Below are 27200 nucleotides of genomic sequence, written 5' to 3' on the forward strand. Positions count from 1 at the left end.
CGGGCACTTTGTTGTCTGGTGCTGCCTGTTGCTGTGTTGCACTTTCACTTGGTCTTGTCTGAGAACTTCGGAGTTTTCTGGTTCTCAGTTTGGCCTTTGAATTGTCACTCTGGGAGCTTTGTAAAATGGTTAAAGTGAACTTGAGTTTGTGGTTTGTGATGAGGCTTTTAGCTGCTGTACTGCTGGAGCAGCCCTTCCCCTCCTTCCTTGCTCATCCTCTCTGCTGCTGCGCTGCCCTCTCCAAATATGCTGCTTTTCTGTGGTTTTAGGATAACTACACTGACAACCAGTCTTGTTGAAGAAAACCCAACAGTTTTTAAAAGAAAATGGAATAAGTCGTGTAGAGATGAGAGAGAGCAACTCCAAATGGCTTGGTAGTAATTAAACCGAGAGTTGGAAGAGCTGAGCATTGAATGTGAACCTGTCCTGGAGCTGGAAGGTAGTCCCTGAGGATTAGTGAGCAATTTATCCTGTTTCTGGAATATGCTGGTGTTGGGATTGGTGTCTCTCTGCTCTGACCCCTGTGGAAAAGCTGAGGGAAGCCGAGCAGGAGGGAAAGCTGATGCAGAACTCTTATTCATGTATTGTGTTATAGTTGCCTCAGTGTTTGCTATCAGTTCTCCCACTGCTCCAAGATCCTCAGAAAAAAAATTATGGAACAAAAGAATTAACCAGACTTCTATGAAGAGCATCTGGCTGCTTAAATATACAAATGCTACTTGCTGAGTGTGCAACAAATATTTCATTTGTTCATTTCATGTGTTTGTTTCAGTTCTGAATGTAAATAAAAGCATGGCTTGGGGCAAAATTGGTAATTACAAACATAAACTAAATTCCTGTGGAACTGAATCCCACAATGCAGCAATTGCCAACAAGTTTACACAGCTTTTATCTGCAAGGAGTTGTTTCTGCCCGTGAAAGAATTTGTAATTCTGATCCTATAGCTCTAGAGCTGCATCCAGCTTAGCACTGGTAGTACGGTGGCTATTTACAGATAAAATAGTCAGAATTTGTAGCGACTGGCCCATCTGTCACGTTTTTGGGTGTGTTAAGAGCTTTGTAAGTGGAAAATTCTATCACCTGTTCAAAATTCTGACTACGCTTCCTGAGAGGCGGCCTCCTGTAAAGTGATTGTGTTTGGTCTTGCTGCAAGTACATGATCCCTGGTTTTGAGGATTGGGATGGTAAACGCTACACATCAATGACTACAAAACTGGAGTCCTCCCCCCTCCTCTTTTTTAGGAGACTAATACTCTGTTTCCCATCCATTTCCTCTAAAGCACCCTTAAGCATGGATAACTTCATTCTGTATGAGGAGATTGGAAGAGGAAGCAAGACAGTTGTTTATAAAGGAAGAAGAAAAGGGACAATTAATTTTGTTGCCGTTCTTTGCACTGATAAATGCAAAAGAGCTGAAATAACAAACTGGGTAAGTAATGGGTTTTTTTTTATTTGTTTGTTTTTCCTGCTAAGTCTGGGGAAAGATACAGCTTACAAGATCCTTGTAGCACAGGTAAGAGAAAGTTTGTTGTTGTTTTAGTGATGCAGGAAAGTGAAATAGTACTTGGAATTTTGGGTTGGGAAACTTGAAAAACAGGAGAGTTGGGCAAGGGCTGTGAGGAGAGTTCTCAGCGTACATATAAAAGTGAAATATTGTAATTGGAGAATAGTTTGAGTGCACTGAAAAAGATAAGCGAACAAATACTTGATCTAGAGTAAAGTTGTTTTGTCTCTTCCCCCCTCCCTTAAGTCCATATATGTTGGGTGTTTTTCCCCCCCCCATTTAAGTGTTTGAAAAACTTTGTTCTAGGTTCGTTTGACTCGTGACATCAGGCACAAGAACATAGTGACATTTCATGAGTGGTATGAAACAAGCAACAATCTTTGGCTTGTAATGGAATTGTGCACAGGTAAGATGAGCCCAAAAGGTACAAGTTTACGGAGTGAGTGTTTGTCAGAGGTTTCTTGCAACCGTTTCTCCACAACAAACACTTAGATCTTTGAAAAAGCTTAGGAAGTATCTGATTACTAACTGCAGAATCCTGTGTATATATGAAAACGGTTTTGCTTTTGGAAACATCTTTAGAAATCAATTGAAATCACATTTCTCCTCTGCTTCCCTGTATATGTATGTTAAATGTTTACTGATGTGACGTAATGCTGGTTTTTAGTAGCTGGAGAGAGGGCTGACCAGGGGAGCTTCAGGTTGTGGGGAACTGGAGGGTAGTTGAGTAAAACTGACTTGAGAAGAGTTTCCTAAGGATGGGCAGCTCTGATGTTGTCTGTTTTAAGGCACAAAATAAGAGAGCAGGAACAAATCAAGTCGTAATGTACAAATGACCTAATATTGTTCACATGAATTTTTGAATCAAGGGAGTTCTGTGCCTAATAGTAGATTACTTAAGTTTTCTTTCTGGTCAGTAGAAGCTTTTTGACTTTTAAGGTGTTAATGCAGTTTTGGGTGCTCAGAGCTCCCAAATTAAGAGACTCATTGAGTTTTGATAGGATCTCATCAATCTCTTAAATCTTTTAAAGCTGTCTCTAGTTGTGATGACACATGTTCTGTTGGGTACTATTACACTGTGACATGACACAGTATCTGGGTTTCTTTTTTCCCTTCTGTTTCCTCTGTAAAATAAATCAATGTTAAAGTAATTTGGAAGTCGTGTACTCAGTTGTAGTTAAAATTAAGATCTTGGTCACAGTATTGGAAATAGATGATTTTTGTCTGCACCTCTGAGATTTTGTAACTTAGATAATCTCATGAAACAATGTCTACTGAAAATGTGTTTTGCTTGACATCTTTTGAAGAAGCTCATGGGAATTATTTCCCTGGCATCTTCTTTAGATGCACTTGCTGATGCTGTGTAAACCTATTTCAGGGGGTTCTCTAGAGTCTGTTATTGCTCAAGACAAACATCTGCCTGAAGATGTAGTGAGAGAATTTGGTGTTGATTTGATTACTGGTTTATACCACATCCATAAGCTTGGAATTATCTTCTGTGAACTGACACCTGGAAAGGTAGGAAGGATTATTATTTACAGGGGACACCGCCTGTTCCGTTGTGTGCCATTGGCATTTGACTCCTTAGTTCTGTCTCACTGTTTGGAAGAGGCTTATCTGGGCTTGGAGGCCCGTTGAGCTTTATGATAAATATGAAGACAATGAGACAAGTCTATAGCTTGAGTATTTTATGATCTAATTGATTCCTGGTTTGCATTCATGAGGGATTTTAGTTCTCTGTCCTCAAACCTAAACTTTGTTGTAATTCCCATTCTATCATACTGCCAAGTATTTTGAGGGGATAGAAAATGCTAATGAGGGAGTGAAGTTAACTAAACTTCCTTTGTGAATAACCTTCTCTGTTGTTTCCAAATGCCATTTCAGTTGTTGTCTTAATCTTGTATAAAAATACAAATATTTGTGTAATTTCTGATTTTGTGTGTGTATCTAATTCATGCAGAGTTTTGTCAGAGTCCGTGTATGTTTTTAATTTATGTAGTCACCAGAATATAACTATAATCAGGAATTCATGCTTAACAATAACTGGTTTTGATCTTGATCTGTAAGAGATCAAGTTGCCTCGTGATTTCAGGGTTATAAGAAAAAACAGTATTGGTGTTGTCTTTTCAGTGGTTTTAGTTGTGGTGATAATCTCTGTGTACTTAAATAGTTTGTGATATTTGAATATTTTTTAATAAATTATTTTATCCATGGTGTTGGAGATGTCAGCAGTCACCAGTTTTAGTATATGACACTTGAATGCTGGAGTTTGTGTATTCTTCTAGATTCTGCTGGAAGGGCCTGGCACTTTGAAATTCAGTAATTTTTGCTTGGCTAAACTGGATGGTGAAAACTTGGAAGAATTTTTTGCTGTAGTTCGATCTGAAGAAGGCAAAGGAGATGTCAGTGAAAGCACTCCACAAAGACACCCAAAAATTAGATTTCGAGGTATGATATTTTTACTAGCCAAAACGAATGTGACATTGCAACAACTCCTGAGCTTCCCTGCTTTTTGTAAATAGACTTCAGGCTGTTTTTTGGACCGAAGTTCATACATAAGTGGTTACAGACTGTGTGTATTTGTATAACAAAACTTTCAACATAACGTAACTAGAGGTGGCTTACTTTAAATTTCCTTCTGCAGCTTGACATTGGATCCCAACAGTTTAATGTATGAACTGTCTGTCTATCCTGAGCATATTTTCGTTATTTGATAAATTGTTCTTGATTTTTACTTTGTGATTAAAAAAAAGAAGCAAAATTTCTGGAGTAAAAAAACCTCCGAATCCAAAACATCAAAAAACCACCCCAAGTCTATTAATTACATCTGAAATGTTTCAAGGTAGCTAATTAATTAAAAATATTAATTCTTAGTCTGGATTTGCTGAGGAGGCTCAATTCTTAATTGCTATTTGATGAAAACTGTGGAAGTTCACTGGCTTTCCTAACTGATGACATTGCATTTCTGGTATGTAGTTGATACAGGACAGTGTATTTTAAAAAATAATGAAAAATTTGAAGGAAGTAGCAAAAAGAATAATTTATTTACAACCTTTTGTGCTCTGGTTATAACTAGTAATAGGGGAATGAAGAAATAACTGATACTGGAAGTATGATAAAGACAAGTGATTTAGAATTAAGTCTGGTTTGTGTCAGGAAAGTTTGTCCATAAAGAAGTCTGTAGCTCATTCAGAAAGCCTCTAGTGCAGATGCTATCTGTAAGGTCTACAACTAAATTCCGTTAACTTCATGTGAAACGTGTACACAGAATTCAGTAAGACCTACACAATGCTGCTGCTCGTTCACTGGAGCCTTTGCACTGCTGTGCTTTCATTGTCCTTACGAAAACGGTCCAAGTGATTTTTCCAAGTTTGAGCCTTGACTGTTTCAGTACCTTTTACTTAAGAACGATTGTTTCTCTTGGAAGTAAGAAAAATTTACTGTGCTTTATCTTCAACAGGCAGATCTGGGCAAAAGCAGTGGGCTGCAAATACTGTGTTATTTTTCCATCGAATAAGAACAATTCTGAAACTTGGTTTTAATCTTGAAATACTTCATTAGTCGTCATGTTGGAGCATCTCACAGCCTTTTCTTTCCAAGATAATGATGTGTCATAACACTTACTGCTTTTGGAATGATGGAATTCTTGGCAAAATTTTAGGGCAACAAAGAGCTTTCTTAATACTTCGCTGTTTCCTGCGTTAAGTCCACACTGGACACGCTAGAGACCCAGAACAGGTCTTTATTCAGGAAGAAATACAAATCTAATCTCTTTCCTGTTCCCTTCAAAACAGCTGTTTTGATGTGTTTGGTTAGTGACCTTTTGTCACTTAAAATAAAACCCAGGAACAAAAGAATCCAAAATAAACTTTTTAAAGGACTGCGGATTCGATGCTTTTGCTGAGTTTGTGTCTCTTTTTTAGGGATTTTTGAGAACTAAGTTAGTGTTTGGATGTGAACTACTGTAGAAATAGGAACCATATATTTCTTTTATATCAATAGAAAAGGGGGTTGTGAATAAGCTGCTGGAACTTGGTATGTGGTGTTTTCTTAGTGTTGTAGTGTGAAAATAGCTGTAACGAGTTCAGATCAGTGATGCAGTTGCCTAGCTACCTCTTTTAATAACAGAGTTTTCCAGTTTCAGGAAGGTTTATGTCTTGGGATAACTTTAAAAAAGTAAACAAACCAGCCTGATGGAACAGAAATATTTCTGTTACATGAGAACTATGTTGGTTTACTGTTCTGTTCAGTTTCTTGGCTCTGGAAGCTGTCAGGGCATATCAGAACATTCTTTGCATTAATCACAGTGTCAGAAGTGTCACACAAGCCAGCTTGGTTAATAGAAGGGAAATAAACAACAAAAGAGCAAATATAACCCTACATATTTCAGTAAAAGTGTAGGAGCGAAGTTCCTTTGAAACTACTTCCATTTGATATCTCACCTTCTTATGCTAATTGAAGGTAATCCTGAACTCACTGGAGTGTGGAGACACAGTCTGGCGTGTTGAACAGGATAAATGTGGAACGATTAATCAAAGCTCATTGTACATTCTGCATTTTGCAGGCTCTCTGGTATACACCGCTCCAGAAGCAATAAAGGGAGAAGACTTCTCCAAAGCCAGTGATCTGTGGTCCCTGGGATGCTTGCTTTATGAAATGTTCTCAGGTTGTAAGTTTGTGAGTTTATTTAATATCTGTTAGAGTGGAAACATAGGTCATGGTCCCAGAGTAAATTCTGCTTAACTTTCTAGGGAAGTTTAAGACTTTGAAAATCTCAAGACAAGTTTTAAAGATTTCTTGAAGAATATACTAACTGTACTTTTTAAAAAAAAAAAGTCTTTGTCAAATAATCAAGCGAAGTAGTACTGTTAAATTGTCCTTTTGACTGTGATCTAAATATGGTACTAATCAACAGGTATTGTTTAAATACTATGATTTAAAATTATAGCAGTCCTTGAATTCTGACTGTAATGTTTTTAATCTCCGCAGTACTAAACTCTGGGTGCATGATTGCGACTTTTGAAAGAGAATACTGGTTCACTGGTCTAAAACTAGAGCCATGGGCTTCCTGCAGATAAAGTACCTGTTAGCACTGGCTGTAGCTGGAATGAAAAGTCCATCACAAAAGAGTTATAGTGCAGCCTTCTGAAATCTTAACCAATCCAGTGCTCTGTTGGATGCATGAGATTCTGCCTGGACCTTCTGTTGTTGTCTCATTGCTGACACATACGTGGTGCCCTGCATCAAGCTATCTTTGGTGCCTCTTCTGTCCATGGTCTCTTTTGCTGTTCATGGTAGAAGAATTAAATTCAAGCTTTTATATTTAAATCAACAAGAGCACTCGATAAATAGAATTTAGGCTGAGGGTGTTTATTCCTTTGGAATTTTCCTTAGGAGAACGAGCTCGTCATGTATCACGGCACCTGACAGCCGTAGAAGTTTGGCTGATCTGTGAAATACCCTTCTGTTTGTTTGTAGGAAGACCACCATTCTTCTCAGACAGCTCTTCTGAATTAATTGAGAAGATTTTATGTGAAGATCCATTGCCACCTAGAGCAGAAGGTAACATTCTGTTATTGTTCAACGAACCAAATCTGCCAGACTTATGAAGTTAAAGTTTTGCTTTGCACTATTTCTTCTGAGACCAATTGCAGATCTATCGGCTGTAGATAATGATTTGATCTACATTGTGAAGGTTGGTTTTGCTGCCTGATACTTCTTTTCTGGTGCTTCTATTCACAGATTCTGCTTTTCACAAACCTTCTGCGGAGTTCATTAGTTTGCTTGATGGGCTGCTTCAAAAGGATCCTCAGAAAAGGTAATGACCGTTGTTTACATCATCTTTTTCACCTCTGGAGAAGATAACTGCTATGGTACTGTATGCATCATATTTTGTAGATGGCAGGAATACAGAAATCACTTAATCCCTCATACAAAAGAGTTATTCTGTTAAATTACAGAAGATGGTCATTTGTAGGGTAGCTCAGATAATTTATGTGTTGCGATTGGCTGTGCAGTTTCCTTCATTCTTAGTCTCACACCACTGTGGTGTGTGAGTTATCCCTCCTGATTTGAGGCAAGAAATTTGTCCTGTAAGAACGCTTATTTGTTGACCAAACAAAAGCGATCACCAGGATTAATTGCTCTGTCGTGTCTCTGGGCTGGTATCTTCCTGTGGGGCTGCACTTTGCCATGGCATTTTTGGTCTGTTTTGTGCTTTTTGGAAGGCTGGACCGGACAGAGCTGTTGCAGCATCCATTCTGGAAAGGATCCCTTTGTGGTGGTGATTCCGCAGACAGCCAGCACATGGGCTTAAGGTACCGAATGTCCAAAGAAGGCTTGTTCTATAGTCAATATACCCCCCTCTCCCCCGCCAAATATTAATGATGGGTTTATCCTTTTAGTGTGTTACACTTTGCTTTCAACAGACCCCCTGCTCCCGGCTATAGAATGTGTTCAAATTCACTTCTGAACTCATTAGTTTATGTAACAATGATGGACAGTAATTTGACTTATTTTCACTGAAAGCTTCTCGTGACTCTCATAAATGTGGGTCAGTTTTATCCTTAGTGAGTTTGTTTGGTTGTTTTTATGCAGTAGGCTTACAGCATCACAAAGCCTGTCAGTACAGCTTCTTAGATTTGTGGTTCAGCCTCATCCTGGCAATGCAGCTGACCCATATTCTTTGCTTCTGACACAAGGCATTAATCTAATTCCCCCCCCGCCATACTCTACCCCGCTATATACGTAGAATACCCCAAACCTGTGTGAAAACACCTTCTGTGTATTAAAGTTCAGCCTCAAAATTCCTGTTACCTCACTCTTTTTCTGGTTTTATTGTTAAATTAGGGTATTTAGTATTGCTTTTCATGTTCTTTTTTTTTCCTAAATATTTAGAAGATACTTTAGGTTCCCATCTAGGGAACTAATATGAAAACGGCTTTCTTATAGCACACTTAATGTTTTTGTCTTCTATCTATTTTACTTTTCTCTTTGCAGTGTTGAATACCTATTTCTGATAACTGCACTTATTTTTGTTACTAATACTTATTCCAGTTTGATATACAACTCTTAGTCTTTTAGTTTTATTACTGCTTTCACCACCAAAGCAGATAAGAAATCAAGCTTTAACGTTTATGCCACAAAGTAAGAATTACTCAAGTGTTTAGCAAGACTTAATGTCAACAGTGCTCATCTTTGAGGAATTTTCAAAGAAACAGTAGAATTTTAATCTCCTACGAAATATTGGGCTATTTGACCTTTACTCTTGAGGGTTTCCTAAAGCCTCTGAAACAAGTAAATTGTGTGATAGTGATTGCAACAAGTAATGGATATGATCCCTCAGTTCTGTAAGTCTGTGTAATTAATGTCTTTTATTATCCAGCAGTGAAGACACAGAGTTGTCGGTGTCTTGGAGTGCCAGAGAACCAGTGGATACTCGTAACAATCTAGATAACCGGTCATCCTCAGGGGCAGATAATAACCTACCCAGCAACTCCTTCAAAACAGGTAATATTGTTCAATACATTGTTTCAAATTGTTTTGTGTCCTTGGAGTTTTGGCAGTGCCGCCAACATGCTTATTCCGTGTTTAATTTGTTTTAACCTCTGAACGCAAGTTCATGTTTTCTTTCAGTAGAAACTCAGACTGAATTGCGCCCAAAAAGTGCAGCTGATGGTGAATCAAATGAATCCATATTTCTTCTCAGGTATGAAAACTCCCTAGTAAATGCTGCCTGCAGCCTTTCAGCATGAGCTATTGGTGACAATCTACTAAGTGTTACACAGGTGTTAAAAATAGAGGTCTAACAGAGTTTAACGGGATTTGTGTTCGTTGAGGCCTGATTCTGAAATTTTGTGCTAGATTTTGAGCCAAGCAGTTTATCTGGTAAAACAGATATTGTTCTTATCGTCATCAGGCAGAAATATTCCAGTTTGGAATTAAATACTTTCAAGCTTTTTGCATGATCTGAAGTAGAGGTTTTGTACATGATAGTGTCTCCTTTTCCAGTTATTTCAGCTGGTTTTAATAAAGCATTATTTATAACTTCTCCCATCACAGCAAAAGCTATACTATTACTAATTTAAAACAGCATTTGCTGTGCGCTTCAGCATTCTGCTGAAAACAAAGGCTACAGTGGCATTACAATTAGTATAACAACACGTCATCCAAATGATGCCAGGAAAGAGAGTTGAAAAAAAAGTTCTTAACGACACCATACTTTATTTATGACAGTTATATTTATTTTAATACAAAATTTGAAATGCAATACTAACAATTTAAAATCTTTTCTGATATTCTCTTAGCTTCACTGATTTACCTTCTCAAAGCAGCACAAGTTACCTACTAAAGTTTTACTGAAGTGAAAGGGAGCTGCTGACCTGGTGCTTGTCAGCAGGATTTGCTGTGCTGCTGGAGTCGTTAGTGAGCTTTTAACAGCAATAGCTGCTTCTACATACATGAAGGGAATTGGTCTTACTCCAGCTAGTTCTATTCCACAATCCCTTGTCTGGTTTTAAACTGAGAAGCCAGCTGAGAGCTGGAAAAGTAGGATGGATTTTCTGTGTCTGAAACACACAATAAAGCAAGTTAGATTTGGAAAAAAATATATTGAACACATCTAGGTGTTTTGAAATGTGGAAACCTAGAGTAGTTTGTTCAGCCTCCTAGCTAGAAATCCCCCTTCTTTTGGTTTAGGAAATAAAACTGCTTAAACTTCCAATCAGAACATCGTTTATGTTTGTCAGCTTTGAAAGTTTACTGTATGGCATGGAAGTTACAAAACAGCACCTGACAAGTACTTGAATCTCTTTGTTGTTTCTTTTATTCCCTTTTAAGTTCCCGTCCCACACCTAGAACTAGCACTGCAGTAGAAGTGAGTGATGCTACTACTGCCTCAATCCAGAATTCTCCACAAAGAGGTCCGTGCTTGAAGGAGGTGAGTAGAAAAATAACATTAAGCGATGGTGGTGTCTTTATAGGTAGAGTTTTAGCCTGGAGTCTGTGGCAAAGTCAATTTTTTCTCCTTTTCTCCATAACGACAACAGGAGAGCAGTTTCCACAGTGTGCAAGTTATCTGAAAAATTAGTATTTGCAGAACTTGAGGTGTAAGAATTAATAAAGGTTCTTACTTTCCTTTTTTCCCCAGTGTGTAAAAGGGATAATTCTGTCTTCTCAGTCTACTTTTTGAATTGAGTGCTTTTACTTCCAATGTGTTTTTTTAACTTTTAGTTGCTTCTATCTGCTGCTACATAAATAAAAAATAATTTGGAATATGTTATTTACATGTGTGGTATAATGTTGAAATACTTGGGGAATTAAAAACCTCTTTCTGTGTGCAAAACAGTTGTGTTTTCTTAAGTCTTTGTTCTTGTTCTAGGCTAAAAATACGTGCTCAAGTCAGCAGGATATGGAGTCAACACTGCAAGAGCTCATTTACACTGAATCTGATCTTATTGTAACACCAATCATTGACAATCCAAAGGTACAGCAAAACAAAAGATAAGATTCAGGAACTTGTGGGTGAGGCTATTTTGGCAAATAAATCTTTAATCCGGGTGAAACTCCTTTCCTGTATTTTATGATTGCTAATTTCAAGCTGTTCCACCCTGTCATCTGGTGAGCTCTCATGCAATTTTTTGGCAGTCTTTTATAATCCTATTGTGTTGCTGATTTGGAGAACTGTTATTTTTGGGATTGAATACTAATACTAAATAATGCCTTGCAAGAAACAGCAGCTCCTAAATGCTGTGTCAGTGCTACTGTAGGTTTGTTTCTGATAACTCGCTTTGATAGCTGTGACTTCAATGACTGCAAACCTGTGTTTGGTTTACTGCACACAAGGCCATCTATGAAGTTAGGAGTTAGGATTTTACAGAATAACTGTCATTACTCTTTAAACTTTATACGTGATAAGATTTCTAATAAATATGGACTTACTTTCACTGGAGAAGACGACCTGAAGTTACAAGAAATGTCCATCCAGTTTCTGTCACGTGGATCCTTGTGTGGTAACAGTTTATGACGAGTTCTCATGAGCAGAGAATGGCACTTGCTTGACAGCAAAGGGCAGACCAAAATAAAGAACAGAGCTTGGCAGCACAATGGGCACGTGGGTGGCGTTGGTAGAAGAAATGATAAGCAAGACCCTCTTTAGTCTTTCATTTATTACTGTGAGGAAAAAAAAGTTATTTTAGCAGTCAGTAAGTGGTGGATGGAGGCAATGCAACTACTTTTCATTGGAAGTGAGCATCTGTCTCATTAAGAATGTCTTCCAGCTTTTAGTTGCTGTATTGCTTTAGTGTGACTTGTTGTTTGAATGGAATTCCTGATACTTTCGAAGAGGAAAAACCTTACACGGCTAGATAAAGTAACTAGCCAACCACACTGGAGACTAATCTCCTTTCCATGCACTCCCAGACACAGAATTAATGCATGACAGCCCACAAAATTGCAGGGACAGGCAAGCGGAGTCACTGCATGCTTGGTAGTCTTCTGCCTAAAGGATGATACTGACACCTGCTAACGCTGAATTCACAACTTAATCTCCTAGAAAGGGGTTTCCTAGATACTGGCAAAATTTTAAAAGCTGCAGTGTCAGCTTATGTTGTAAATTTTCCTTGTGTTCTGCAGATCTTGGAAGTAAAGATCCTGTTTAGAAAAGAGTTCTCTAATTACACTCAGGCTTCATCTGTCAAAGGCTAATTCCAGGATACAGTTACCTTTTTTTTTTTTTTACACCTTACTGGAAATCACTCTACTCAGTTGTTGAGCAGTCATCCAATTTCACAACGCACCAGAAAATTATGGCGGGGGGGGGGGGGGGGGGGGGGCGGCAGGAAGACTGCTGGGGAACCACCTACCTTATGGATGATTAGTTGGTGGTAATATGATTTTTAATGTTCTAGAAAGATCTAGTGTGTGTGTATATATATGTATTTACGGTATGGCAATGAGCTGCTGAAACATTTAATGAGCTCCCAGCTTCATAGTTCTGTTCTGGAACTTTTGAAGCCCAAATGCAAGTATTTTTCATGCGTACAAGCAAGTTGATAATGTAAACCAATCACTTAAATGGGAATACTAACAATTTAATTATATTAAAAACATAGAGTTAAATCTCAAATATCTGCTTGGAAGAAATCCGTGCCAGGAAACAATGGAAAATGCCTCATTAGTGAGCAGTGGGTTGTACACCTATCCTGTACAACTTTTGCATCTTGGTGTGTTCATGCTCAGCTCCTTAGAGATTTGCATAAATGTGTTGGAATTAGTTGTGACGTGTTCTTTTATTTTCCTAGATAATGAAGCAAGTGCCAGTTAGATTTGACATGAAAACATTACACGTACCGACATACTCAGGTATGGATCTGCTGAAGTTGTTAATGTGATGGTGTAGCTCGTCAGCACAAGAGCTGTAGCCTTCCTTTTTAAGTGATGAGCTGTCACAGTTGCAGAACGTGTAACTTTTCAAAACCTGAGGTTACGTATGTGATGGTTTCAGCTAGACCGAGTTTGAGCCAACTTTTCAAGCGCTAACAGTTATGCCTTTATTTTCTCTTCCACCTTCTTCAGTTACAAGCCCATGCTCAAAAGCTTGTAAAATGAGACAGTCATACTGTTTTACTGGGGCGAAAAAACTGCGTATTTTTTTCCTGTGTTAAACTACTGAGATATTTTAACTGAAATATTCAACCAAACAGATTAAAATTTGACAAAGGTAGGGATGAAAATGAAAAGAGAATCTTCAAATGTGCGGTGTTGATCAGCCGTGATACTGGGCAGCCTTGTCAGTCCTGCTTTTAATCATGAAATGTTACTGGAATTGTGTCCCAAGTGTGGAGTTGTCTGGGATTTGGTTTTGTTTTTAACGTCTAGGAAGGCTGCTCTTACTTCTGAAAACAAAAGGCTGCTCATTGTCATGAAAATAGTGTTTCTTCTCCCGGAACACTTCCTCTAGTCTGCTTAAGGAAGTATTATTACACTTTGCTGTGCCTGGAGAGGGATGTCAGCCAGGCCTGTAGTCCCAGAATCCACCTGGCACCTCTTCCTAGACAGCAGTTTCTTTTTTTCTTTCTATAAAGTAGGTATTTTTGAGAGTTGAAGATATTTTCTGGTTGGAAAGGAACACTACCCACCCCCAGTCTCCCAGTCAGAGGTTGTAGTAACTTCTTTGTATAACCTTCAGACGTGAATTATAACATGTTTGCTTAAAATATGAAGTACTAAAATTATAATTAGATTCAATCTTTGGAACTTATTTATCCATGCTGATGTTACTTTCTAGCATGTTAAAGCACCATCACAGATCTGTTATCTTTAACTACTTGTTTGCTTCTTACGGTTAGCTGAGAAGTTATCATCCATGAAAGACGCAGACTGGAATGACTTCTTGCAAAGAGTGTGTTCGCTGCTCGCTGCCAGTGAGAAGAATACAGGAGCAGCACGTTCCAAACTGAACTTACTGCACTACCTGTGTACTGTGGCTGTCAGCAAGGAAATTGCAAGTCGGCTAATTAGCTCTCAACTGGTAAATAATGGAGCCTTGAAGGAATCAGTGTGGTTTATGTACTTACTGTTGTAGCAAAAATCAGCTGCTTTTAGCTACATTTCAAGAAATCACGAGTGACCTGGCAAAAATAATAAGGCAAATTAAGTACAAAATGAAAAAAATTATTCAGTTCTATGTCAGATTCTTTAAGAGCTGAGAAACTAATTATTTGTGTTAGATTTCAGATATATTTACCTACCTATTGGTTGCATTAATAAAAAGGTTGAACTAAAAACTCAGCTTGATGAAGAGTGTGAAATAACACGACAAAATGTTAGTCATTGTAAATCATTAAGTGACAGAGACAACTAAGAAAAGTTTGAGTTGTTAATTCAATTTTATTTGGCCCTATGTCTGTCAGGAGTAGCAAGAAAACCTTTCCAAAGAACATGAAATAAAACTTCAAGCAGTGCTTCAGGGGGTGAGTGTGCTCTGAGGAGGCTGGTTTAGCGCACACCGAGCTGGCAGGTTCACCTCTCAAGAGCCATTTTCTACCAGACAAACAATTTTACTTTGTTCTCCTATGCTTATAGCTTTTGCCATCTCTTTTTGTTTGTTCTTAGAAAATAAATCTCATTTATGAAATACTAGTTGGGAAATACTATATGATGATCTCTGTAAATAGAAGTATCAGAGTTTTTTTCCTCTGCGTAGTGTTATCCATAATGAAAATAAAAGGTGTGGTTTTTAACACACCGGTATGTGTTTAGCAGTTTAAGGCAAGAATATAGAAAAGTTGTATATTTACTCTGGGCCTTTTTGAAATCAATGTTTGGACAATATCTATGGTATTTTTCAATGTTAATACTTTTTGCAAATGTTACCCAAATGCCTCTTTTATGAAATCACTGGTATTTTGATTTTTGTTTATCGTTGGGATGTGTCAGATCACTGACATTCACTGGTGTTTATCTTTTCTAAACTAGTTTCCTGTATTGATACAGCAGCTACGTGCAGCCGCCACCTGGGATATGTAAGTAACAAGTATTTTAAATTAATGTGTTCAGATACAGAGTTATCACTGAGTTTTATTAAAGAAGTTCTTTAACAGGTTATTTGGGAGTGTTCTAGCCTGTTACACCACTGAGGAGCCTGACTGACAGCGTGATAGTGTAATACCTGGCTATTCTACAAGACTAAAGATGATAGAAAAATCGCGAAAATATGATTTAGACGTGATATAACTTAATCTATCAAATAGTCTTGTTTCAAATCACCGAATAAACCCACTCGTATCATTCTAGTAGTAGAATAACTGTAATGGTAGCTTTTAAAATTCACTTTTAACGGTTTATTTTAAATGCCTGTCAAATATTTTCCTGTGACAGTGCCCTCTGCTGTTTGCCACTCAGGTATTGATTTTATTATTCCAATTTTTTCTGCAATGAAATACTTGAAGTCGATTTGCTGATACAGATTGAACTCCTGTTTTGTCGACTATACTGAAATGTTTGAAACGATCTGTAGGGGCTTCCTGTGACTCTGCTGGTCGCTTCTCAGGTATTGATTTTATTATTCCAGTTTTTTCTGCAATGAAATACTTGAAGTCGATTTGCTGATACAGATTGAACTCCTGTTTTGTTGACTATACTGAAATGTTTGAAACGATCTGTAGGGGCTTCCTGTGTTCCAAGATAACCAAACATAAGCATGACTGATTAGTAAGACTGTAACAAACTGAAGAACCTTCATTCTTCAGTTCTATGAAGATACAGATAGATACAGATATAGCACAGGAATCTTCATTCTTCAGTGCTAAAGGAAAGAAATGTCTTTATGCGTTAATTTACTGCTAAATTGAGCCGAATTACATCATTTGATCTGAAGAAAATAGAAATAAGAAGAAGATCTGAGCTGTAAATAGCACTGCACACACTTCCTGCCCTGAGCAAAGTGTGTAAAATACAAACAAGGCACAACTGTTGTAGAGATATTTGTGAAATAGCTTTTCTGCACCTACAAAAAATGTGTTTGATATGCAGACGTGCCAAAGTGGCTCGAGTGATTGGTTTACTGGCATTACACGCGTCCGAACTGGGAGAAAACGTACCTGTTTCTGAGGTAACTTCCCTTTTTTGGAGGAGGGGGAGAGTTTCGTTAATGCTTTTACTGTTTACGTCAGATACTTTCACAGCTTGTTGGGTCTCTTGAACCCTGCTTCATTTTTTCTCATGTGTAAATGAGAATATAATTAATTCTGTGAATACTGTATAAATTTCTGAGTTTGTTCTCTGCGGTTGTGGTTCTGATTGTCACTAACTCTTGGCAGAACTTACCCCCCAGCGATAAAACTCTGGCTTTTTTCCTCTCCTTTTCAGAAACTTTAGTCACTCTTATACTTCTTGCGTGTGTGTGTATAATAAGAAAATGTTGACATACTTGGTTATCCTGACAGGTAATTATTATCATTAGTATAAAAATGGTAGAATTAGCTCTTAGAAATCCTCTTTTTCCAAAAAGTAATGGAGGTGGGACTGATTTGAGATTCCTTACAGTTCTTGAAGAAGGTAGGTAAGGAAGGGCAAGTAATTTTCTTTGGAGAAGAAAAATATTTAATCCTTTTTTCATTTTGCATGCTCAGGAGTTGAATCAGAACACTGAGCAGACAAAGTGATCTGACCATCCTTTTTTCATGTGATGCGTGCACACAAATTGCGTAAGCTTGACCGAATCTGTTGATTACAAGTGTGAATGTGACATTATTTCTACTTCAGGAGGTGAAGTCAGGAGTCAAATGTGGTAGGTGTTGGCCTGTAAGGAACACGTTACCTCCACACTGTGCAGGTCTGGCGTGTAGCACGTAGCCCTTGGTCAATAACTGACTTTATTGGCAACGCAGCTCAGGAATTGTTGTTCTAGGTCCCTCTGGATTCTTCTTAAAGAATATCAAGAGTGATTATTGTGCAATGTTGCTTAACACCTCAGTTCTGCAGTGAAAGATGACCTCAAAACGTTATTGTCATTACCTGGGCGCTTTTGTTCGGTTTATCAAGTTAGTCTTTCTGGTTACAATCAGTGCACTTTGGTCCAAGCCTGTCAATACTGACAGCTGCTTGTCAGTTGAGTTCCAGGTCACAAGGTAAGAGCTCTTTTGTATGCAGCATGTTAAATTTTAAAGTTCCAGGGAAAATACTCAGAAGTAATTTTGAGGAGGCCATATAACTTTTGGCTTTAGGTGTTTGTTTACGTATTCTGCGCTATGTGTTCAGGGATATTTTCCCCAGCTTCCCACTTTCCATCGTAGAAAGTACGTATCCTGGTCTGCTTGGTGTGTGTAAAAGCAATAGACTGAAGTAGGTTTACATTGCGCTATGATATTGTTTTGTTCAGAAGGTTTCCAGGTGGTTTTATATGAACATAAAAGCTGCTCACAAACGGAATTTAGCTTTTTGAGAAAGATGGACATACTTAAACCGAGTTAAGTCTAAGACCAGACATTTAAACTGAAGGACTAAAAAGGAAAATTAGTTTTCATTATCACTTTCTGGTCCCATTCTTATGTGAATTAAAATCAGTTTTTATAAACATACATTGAGAAAATAAGGGTTTTTTTAAATAAACCAATATGAGTTGTTACACTGTTCAAAATCATCCACTGTTTGCTGTGAAGACATTCATTCCAAGCTCTTTCTCCAAAAGTAGTATCTCTGAATTTTAAAAACATCGTAGAATGCTTGCACAAAATTGGAATCAGTATTTTCATGTCTTCAAATTTATCTTTTACATATGCAGTGTGAAGTCAGATAACTGCAGGCATTACATAAAACTCCACAGGTCAGTTAACCTGCCATCCCTAGAGACTTCTAATGCCGCTTGCTTTTTGGACCCCTGCTAGATGGAGGTGATCCCTGTGTAGAACTATCTCCTATAGCCCCATGATTTTGTTCCCAAGTTCAGAGCTTGTGCAGATGCAGTTCTGCCCCCTGTGTGTTCTGTGCTGTGCACACCAAATTTCCTTTCCAGCTTTTATCCCTCAATCTTGGCCCCTTTGCAGGTCCTTGTTGGTGTTACCTCGTTATGCACTTACCCACTGATTTGTGATTTCTTCTGTTCTTTCCAAGTACCCCAGGACCTAACAGAGATTCGGGTTGGACATCACTAGTAGTCCTGACATGTTAAAATTCAAGTCTTTTCTACCCACTACTGTCTTTTTCCCAGTTACACATTTATTTAAGGGTAGTTCCTCTATCACAATTAACCTCTCTGTTGTTTAAACCATTTGTTAAACTGTAGTAACATTAAATCCTGAAAAAGCAGAAAAACTTTAAGAAAAGAAACCTCATCCTCATTTTACAGGCCAAAGCAAACCTTCACATACTGTATGTATTAATTTGTAGTTTTTTCAGAGTTAATGGTTTTCTTTTTTTCACGTTCTTACTCAGCTATGGTGACCAGCACTTCGTTTCGAATGTAGCCACCAGGGGTCACTGAAACGCAAAAGTAAAATGAAGTGAACTACTGTTCCACAGCTGAGACAAACCCCTAACTGCGGAACTCTGTGCTACCTCGATTCTGCTGATGTGTGCTAGTATCTAGGTCATGTTGGGAATAAAATCATCATAAATGAATATTTATACCTGCGGGTTCACTTGCATTTGATCTATTTCCAGGTATTTTTGAGAAGAACACTGCACTGATTAGAAAAAATGAGGCTGATCTTAGAATACAGCAGGGAACTTGGTCTCTTGTATAATTGAAGGTGAAGGCATTAGGTGTAATTTCTGCTGTCTGGCAGTTGCAATAAAAGTTGTTGCTACGTCGGGTTTTTTCCTGACTTAGTATGTTGTGGGTTTTTTATGGGATTGCCCTTTACAAATCTGAAACATCTTTTTTTCTTATTTACTCCTAGTCATTTGGAAAACCCTAAACGTTAAAGTTTTATCTTTGTATTTCGATTTGAAACTGGTACTTAAGGATCTTGTTTCTATGAAAAAAGTAACTATGCTACGGAGAATGACAGCATATTGCAGTATCTCAATGACACTGAGCTTAGTGTGTGATTCCTTTAAGTAGTAAAATATCCTGATTTCTGTTTTCATCCAAATTGAAACTCCGTATAATCTGAGCTTAAAATATTTTAAACAAGTCCATTTTTAAGAAAAAATCCTTTGTTCTCTACTAAAGCATAAAATAAACATGTGGCATGTCTCAGTGATACTGCTGATAATGATTCTGCTCTTTAAAGAGGAAGGGAAGAGTTCATAAGCAGAAGAATGAAATAGAAGTGCTCTATGTATTATACTAAAGGAATCATAATACAGTGGTTTCTGTTGCCCTCTTTTCAGTCTATTAGTGAAATATGCAATAAGTATGATCATTTGCTCAAAATACTGGGTTTTGTTTCCACAGGCTAAGATACTTCACTGTTTAATTACACAGCAGTGTATTTTTTAATTAAAGAGTAGTGCAAGCTACAGCACACTTCATGTTTTCAGTACTAATTCAAGTTGACTGTTTCCAAGGTTTAAAAAGAAATAGCATGTGCAATATTACTGTTTTTTTGAAGTACGTAACAATACTTTCAGATCTCGCTTAGCATCACCTGCGGGCTGTGGAAATCGCCGATTTCACCAACCATGTCTGTTGACAGAGCTTACTTGCTGTATCTCGTAAGCACTTTATTAGAACTAAATCCTTCCCAGTAGTCAAAGGAACTGCTTCAAGGATGCTGCAAGTACGTTGAACCTGAATTTGCTGAACTTCATCTTTTCCTGCTCTTGCAAGGCACAAATGTCGAATTAACAGAACAACTGGCTTCTGAACTGCTATATGCTTGGCTCATACAGGGCACATCTGGGCTTTCGGGATGTGTCCAGCTCTCACGCAGTAAGTCACCAGTAAACTCAGAGATCAGGAGACGAAACTTTTAGGAGTTCCTATCTTCCGATTTAGTATCTGCGCAAAAGACAGCATTGGGGGGTTGTTTGTAACCTGATGGAGAAGCACAGGAACAGCATGTAGACCTTTTTTTTTCTGACAGATGTACTTTGATTGTCCCGAGGGAGAGAGAAGCAGGCATAGCTGACAGTTTTCCACCTAGGCTATTGCCTTATTGCAGTTTTCTCCATGTTGTGTATATAATCTGTTTTGTTACTTTGTCTTGTCTTTCCACACTTACTAATTCCATTGCAAATGGCTCCTCAGTGTCCATGAGGAGTGTCAGCAAGGTGGCATTTCACAAAGAGCGTGTTAGCCCCAACAGTGCCTCTTGCTTGAGAAAAGATGATACGTCATGTTCTATGATTTTTCTTTTCTCTCCTTTTAGGCAGTTATACTTCTAACCGAACTCATCAGAGAGAACTTCAGAAATAGCAGATTGAAGCAGTGCCTTCTACCAGCGCTCGGGGAGCTTCTTTACCTCATTGCCAGTGAGGTGAGACTGCCAAGTGATCTGTACAAATGTAACAAATGTGAAAAAGATTTCCCACAGACTAGACAGAAAAGTGAATTACTTTGTCATTTGTGTCCTCAACCGTTTCTTGTCCTTGTCTGTCCTGTTGTACTTTTTCTACTATTGAGAAACTCGTTAGTCCAATCAGGGACTTTATCTGAGATTAATTACATTGCTTCCTTCACATAGAGAGTTTTAGTTTCATAAAACAATTTAATCAGTCATCGTAATGGCTGTTGGACTCCAAGAGGCAGATCTGAGGTTTAGAACATCTTAGTCAGAGACTTTGATTAAATAGGATGTACCAGGACAGCGTATGATGTAATCACTGAATTAATATACCTACTCCACATTAGCTCTTTTCCTGATGCGGTTGGATTCACACGTTGTGACAGAGGAAATGAAACAATCCTGACTAATTTTGAATGAAATTACAGTGATTCCTGACGAGAACTGATTTAAACCTTCCATCTAGAAATAGTAGGAATTGAAGATGACAGCTCCTCTAAACCCTCCCTTTCTTTTTCCTTATTCAGGGTGTAAGATCCTGTCTTTGAGTTACTAGAAGCAGAGAAAGCCTAGCCCAAGCTTCTTGGAAGCCTTTGTATTAACTGCGTTGTCTAATTGCTCTGAACACCGTGATGTTAATTAGGCTGTGAGGTCACTTGATCAAAGAAGGAAAGTACCTCATGGATCTGTTTTTTGGCTTCCTGTAGTCATGGCTTTGTGCTGAGCCCCCGTGTTTTGTCCTCTAGCTCCTGTGCACATTCCCCAGGATGTGGTGGCTGCCTTGGTTTTGTAGATTAGCGAGCATCGTCCTTTTGTGGTTAGACAATTGCCAAAATATTGTCGAACACACGGGGAAACTGAACTTGTTCTTACACTGAGAAATTCTGCTGTGGAAAATATATTCACCATCACAGTTTATTTTTATATGTTTTAATACTTAGTTTTTCTCAGGGGGAAAATTTGTACTTAGCATCCTCAGACCATCTTATTTTTAACCACTAATAAAAACAAATAATGTTTAAACTTCAACTTGATTTTATGTGTATATATATATATAAACTTCACAATACTTGAAGCGTGATAATAGCATTTGAATGGCAGCTCTGTCGTGTTTGAGGAGGAGCTATGGTAATGAGTGCATTGCTTGGAGTTGTAACTGGAAGTTTACTAGAGCATAGGAAGAAATACTTGGAACTACTCTACACATACGAACTCAAGGCACTGTGTTGTGGTAAGACTTCAAGATCATCAGTGTGGTTTGTGTGCTTGGAGACACTAACTTCTCTTTTATTTTTTCTTAAGAAAAGCCCTTGATAAGGCTTTTCAATTCTCTATTCTGTACCTACTGAACCCCAGAATACTGCAGATTTTGGAGACTGTTTAAAGAAACTAATAAAATACTGGTTTCTGGTGCCGCACGTGATGTAACATTAAACAGTAATACTGATCTGGAATTTAATATGTTTTCTAGCATATGTTAACTTGAGATGCACGTAATATAAACCTTATTAAGAATCCATTACCATTTTTTATGTGCCTGAGATTATTGTGATTTTTTAAATTTAATCACTTGTGCCACTGGCTTCATTTCAGGAGGAAAAAAGGGAGCACCCCCGAGAAGGCTGGGTTGTTCCCTCAGCTGCTTACACGGTGCTAATGAGGTGCCTTCGCGAAGGGGTAAGGCGCTCTCGTTGTCCTCAGTAGAATTTCTCCACGGTAATAACCCTTCAGGCATTGTGTGCCGATTGTAGCCTGCAGCACTGCAGTACCTTGTCGACCAGAAATTGCTCTTTAATTTAAATCGTCATGATAAAACCATGACCTAAGCAGGAGATTCATGCCAAAATGCAGTGTTGTTCGCTGGACTTGCGACACTTAGGTATTGCTGCTTGTTTTTCTGGGGAATGGGATAGTAAACATCAGTTCCTGTTCCAACTCTGACATTTGTCAATGCCGCGGCTTGCGTGGAAGAAGTGTTCTGACAGTTCATACTGTCCTCTTGCAGTTTGATTTTTTTATACATCTTCTGTAAATCTTTGAGCAAGATTTACTTGTTTTTGATATACAGTTCTTGAAATTGGCCTTAATGCAGGTTATTGGCATCCTTTTGAGGGCAAAAAGGAGCAATTAGTTTTATTCTCGTACATGTACTATGCTGTATTCTTCATTTTGCTTGGTGGTGACTTAGCTGTAGTAGAAGGAGGGAAGAAAAACACACAGTGCCAATTTGTGAAACAAGAAACAACTGATAGAGGGTTTACTTCTACTCTTTGTGTGAGACCACTTTATTTTTGCCCAAGGCAAAGCTCAAGGCAGAAAACATGTCGAAGGTTGCTGGAGGGAGGAAAGGAAGAGAAAAACAGTCTTTTTTTCTCCTTTAGTTGAGAGACCTTTATTGCCTACAGATTTGATTAATAGAGGAAGAGACTAGATGCGTTTTGTCATCTTCAGACCTTCAGGTGATCAGGAACACATAACTGTGTGTGTATTGTGGACTATTTTCAGCTCGTAATTAGAGTAGCATGTCCTTCTAAGGCCCATTAGTGAGAAGCTATTTAACTAGAAACTTAGTAGTGGAAGACTTGCTGTTTGAGTGTGCGGTGTAGAGAAGCTCAACTGAGACACCCATAAGACACTGATTTATTCCTATAGAATCGAATCACTTCCTAGTCCTGAAACACATCATATTTTTCTTAATTTATCTTGATCATTTTTTCTTAAAAAATCACAAAATAGAAATACATTTCCTGTGCAATAGTTTGAATTTCAGCTTAATTCAATTTCATTCAAAGTGATGTCTGGGCTGTGCAGAGCTGCTCCGTCTCAGTTATAGCAGCCTCAGCTTCCTGGAGCATGCTGCTTGAAGAATCAAAAGTATCCATAAATATATCAAGTACTTCCAACATTTGCAAATAATGAGCAACTTATCAGCCACTAGTATTAACTTTTAAAAGTTGTTTTGCTACTTGCCCTTTGTTGTTGTTAACTTGAGATAGAAGCTGATTTTCAACTCGAGCAAAGAACGGTCGTGTTCAGTGATGTGTCAAAATAAGGAAATTGCCACGCTGGTAAACAAGTAAGTCCACTTTGATGTGTTTTAGTCTTGCTGTAGTGTTGCAGTCTGTCAGAACCTGTGTAGTAAATATTCCAGTATTTATTTGCTAATCTTCTCCAACGGTGACACTGACACCAAATGTCTGTTCCAGGCAACTGTATTTATGTCTAACTGCAGCTCTGTGAATATTTGTGTGCAGTCTCTGAGATAGCGGTGTCCTGATTTCCTTGTTTCAGAAGGGATAATCTTATTTATTATTAAGCCCCTAATGCTGATGTGGCCATCCTTTTCCTTTCACCCATTTTACTTAGTTTCTTAGTTTTTACTTAGCCCCTCCCTTCCTTCAGGTCCTCCTTTTAAACTTTTTTTTTTCCTGATAATTGTCTTAGAACTGATAATCTTTCCCATATCCAAACTGCTTTTTGAACCACTGAAAAGCTTTCAGGAGCCTGGTTTCTGTGCATTCATTCCCCCTTACAAACAGTGTGTAAAGATAAGGTACACCATTGTATACAGCTTCAGTAATAACTTCGTAGAACCTGGAAAAAATTGTCATGGGCAATACAGCTGCGTGGATAACTCAATATATACAGCTAGACCTAATTAGCTGTACCTGGCTGTGTCGAGCGTGTTACCCGCTTTTATGAGGGAGAAAGATGTAAGTGTGAGGGGTTCAGTTCTGAACTGATGAGGAATTTCAATGTGAAAAGATAACTTTAAAACCTATTGCCAATGTATCACAAAAGACGGTATGGTTTATAATGTGCAGTGAATTTTGGAGGAGAAACGAGTATTTGGAGGAGAGGAGAATAAAATATTTTCTCAGACGGTATAGGTCAGCCTATAGTATAAAAGTAATGGTCTGAATCATAAACATTGTCACTTGATTTTCTTTTTTAGATTTCAGCTCTTTAGCTTATGACAGAGTGTGTTTGGTTTTTTTTTCTTCACAAAAGGTATTTAAACTTTTTATTCCTACATGCTCCTCTTCTCTATGGAGGATTTATATTGCCAATTGTTGCCAAATCAAGATTTAAATCTTATCACGAATGCTTGGGATGATACAGCTTTACTTCAGTTTGTAGGTTCTTTAATCTAAAAGGACAGAATAAAAAGCCAAGTGTGTGGAAGCTGATTTAGAGTAATGATGGAATACAGGGTTACTTCCTGGATCTTTTAGCTTTTCCAAGGTTTCTTTATGCTTTTAGTCAAGGGGATGTATCTGTACACAGTATAATACAGAAAGATCATAAAGTATTTTATCTTAACCTTCAATGACATTATTCTTTTTTTTTAGCTAGCGCATTGATCAGGGTAGTGACTGTCTTCAGTGCCACCAAAACTTCTAGTGCACTGTTAAATTTCTAACGATCAATAAAAATATCCAGTAGACCCAGTTATGTGAAAAAATGCGAGTAGATTCTTCAATTTGCCTTTTTCCCCCCCTACAATTAGAATAGAAAGACTTGATTAAAAAGTTCTCTTTTAGCAGTTCACATCTACTTAATCTTGATATTTGCTTTCCCACTCAGGGCTCATTTTCACTAAGTACCCATGATTTAACTGGGAACAGCTACATCTGCAAGTGTTCATTGTGACTGAAAATTAGCAGCTTTAAGTGCATTGTAGGAAATTACTTGAAATCTAACCCTCTGAAAGTAGAGTATATGCTGTGTGATATAGTTCTTTTCTTAGACCTAGATGTGAGGTGGCTGCTGATAGGGACGGAGGTTAACTGTTAGGTGGAACTGCTTGACTCCTCTCTTGAAGATCCGTTTATGTTCACTGATAGCATATGTCCTGCTAACAAGCCAGGCTGACTCCTTTAGGTGAGAGGCCAGGTACTAGATTAGGTCAGGCTTCCCTTCCAGAGAGCTAATTAAGCAGAAGACTGTACGAGTCTTGTTGGTTAGATGGTGCTCAGGAATTAGATCCCAGAGGAACTGAGCTGGACCATCTCAGGTAGCATTACTGAATTTGCTCCGACAAGCCTCAGTGAGTTTTCCAAGCGCTGTGGTGATATGTGACCTTTTTCTAGGCAAAGCAGCGGGGCTGTCTGGCGCACAACTCCTCTCACTGGTGGTACAGCACATCTTCAGGACCACATTTTGCAAAGAAAAGCTGTTCAGTGCATCTGGAAACTTGTTAGCGTTCGTAAAGCTATTACCTGCTGTATAGTGCTCTGATTATGATTTATTAATGGGATTATAGTGCATTTATTAAATGTTTCTGCCTGCTTAAAATGGCAGTGGAGTCCCAGCTGGTGTTCCTAGTGATCACTTCGTATATAAAAGTGATTTAACTTGACTATTAACATTTAAGTTATGGACTTGATTTTAAATGTGTGTAGTCAGCTTGATAAATCAGTGTATTTTTACCTTAACTGTACCAAAAAAAAGACTGAAACTCGGAAGTATAATTCACAGAAAAAGATTAAGAATTACCATTATTTTTAAAAAGTTTTGAGAAATAATTTTAGTAAACGTGTGTGTTTATGTATTTAGGTGTTCAAAAGATTGAAATGATACAATATGTTACTGTAAAAAAACCCTAAATCGTCTTGGTTTCATGGCTGTGAATCAGAAAGAAGACCACAGAAATCAGCAGAGTTTTTATAAGAGTGTGACTGGTTTAGGTGGGAACTGGCTTTGGTATTTCTTTGAAGTATTTTGAGTAGAGCTGCAATTCTCTAAGAGAACAGGAAGGATTAGCATGAGAATGATGGTTTTCTAAACAGCATTACACCAGAGTTTCCAAACATTTCTACATCAGCGTCTGTGTTTTAGAATAGCTAAGGCAGTAGAAGTAAGAGCAAATATTCAATATATTTTTAATGAAGGGTATGTTCTCCCCTTCTGGAAGGCTTTTGTAGTGCTTTCTGAAAGGTTTCATTATCATGGCTCACAGTTGTTGGTGGTTCTGATTGTGAAGAAATCCCAAGGTTAGTAGGATAACGTGGAGATTAGTTTAAGACAGACATCAGTTAGATATTGTGATGAATTATTTGTGAAGCCAGGCTATGAGGTGGACTTGACAAATTAAATTGCTTGTCCGGCTTGTATTAAAACACACTCTTGCTGAACTCAAGTCATTGTTGAAAGCCTTCACTTACTCATCAGAACAGACCGAGGTAAGGTGAGGCAATGCTCAGCCAGAAAACCACCAGCGTTGAATCTTCCAGTTCCGTTAAGGTAAAGGCACCACTTCTAAGTGAAAGCAGAGTTAAAAAAAAAAAAAACAAACCCTAAAAGAAGGTGAGGGGAAGAAGAGTGAGAGAGAAGTTAGAGGCTCTGCTTTTAAGTGATCTGTGTTAAGCTTCCATTGGAGGCAGTTGCAGTTTTCTTGAGAGCTGCTGCCATGTGATGTTCCTGATGCGCTGATGGCTCGTGAGTATTCTGATGTGACAGTTTTTAATCCATGGAGACATCGTAGTAAGGATAGTATTGTGCAGAGGTTAAAGCTGCATGTACAGTGGCTTTCCACAAACGATTTTGCAGATAGAATTATTTGATTAGTATTAAAAACATGAAGGATTCAAAGCCCTTACAGAAATTTAGGAATTGATGTAGTAAATGAGACCCAACGGTTTCCGTTAAACATTGGTCAGGATTGTCTGTTTCAGAAGAAAAGGGACTTATGGAACAACTTGACTTGCAAGAAGGCTTTTTCTTTATCCTGGGGGGCTCTTCCG

General features: G+C 38.1%; 1 protein-coding gene across 1 annotated transcript in view; it reads left to right on the forward strand.

Annotated features, from left to right (window-relative positions):
- Positions 1-1291: 1291 nt before the first annotated feature.
- The window catches only part of ULK4 (unc-51 like kinase 4), a 127889-nt gene continuing 101980 nt past the window's right edge, over positions 1292-27200 (forward strand). Inside the window, exons 1-18 of the mRNA XM_010134555.1 lie at positions 1292-1429; positions 1811-1910; positions 2883-3022; positions 3790-3952; positions 6069-6170; positions 6983-7066; positions 7247-7322; positions 7732-7821; positions 8889-9013; positions 9143-9212; positions 10343-10442; positions 10884-10988; positions 12805-12865; positions 13852-14033; positions 14981-15027; positions 16037-16115; positions 20320-20427; positions 22048-22131. Coding sequence (XP_010132857.1) covers positions 1292-1429; positions 1811-1910; positions 2883-3022; positions 3790-3952; positions 6069-6170; positions 6983-7066; positions 7247-7322; positions 7732-7821; positions 8889-9013; positions 9143-9212; positions 10343-10442; positions 10884-10988; positions 12805-12865; positions 13852-14033; positions 14981-15027; positions 16037-16115; positions 20320-20427; positions 22048-22131 — 1854 coding nt within the window. The remainder of the gene's footprint in view (positions 1430-1810; positions 1911-2882; positions 3023-3789; positions 3953-6068; positions 6171-6982; positions 7067-7246; positions 7323-7731; positions 7822-8888; positions 9014-9142; positions 9213-10342; positions 10443-10883; positions 10989-12804; positions 12866-13851; positions 14034-14980; positions 15028-16036; positions 16116-20319; positions 20428-22047; positions 22132-27200) is intronic.

Source organism: Buceros rhinoceros, unplaced genomic scaffold, assembly GCF_000710305.1.
Source record: "Buceros rhinoceros silvestris isolate BGI_N320 unplaced genomic scaffold, ASM71030v1 scaffold8014, whole genome shotgun sequence".
In the NCBI taxonomy this organism is placed as follows: domain Eukaryota; kingdom Metazoa; phylum Chordata; class Aves; order Bucerotiformes; family Bucerotidae; genus Buceros; species Buceros rhinoceros.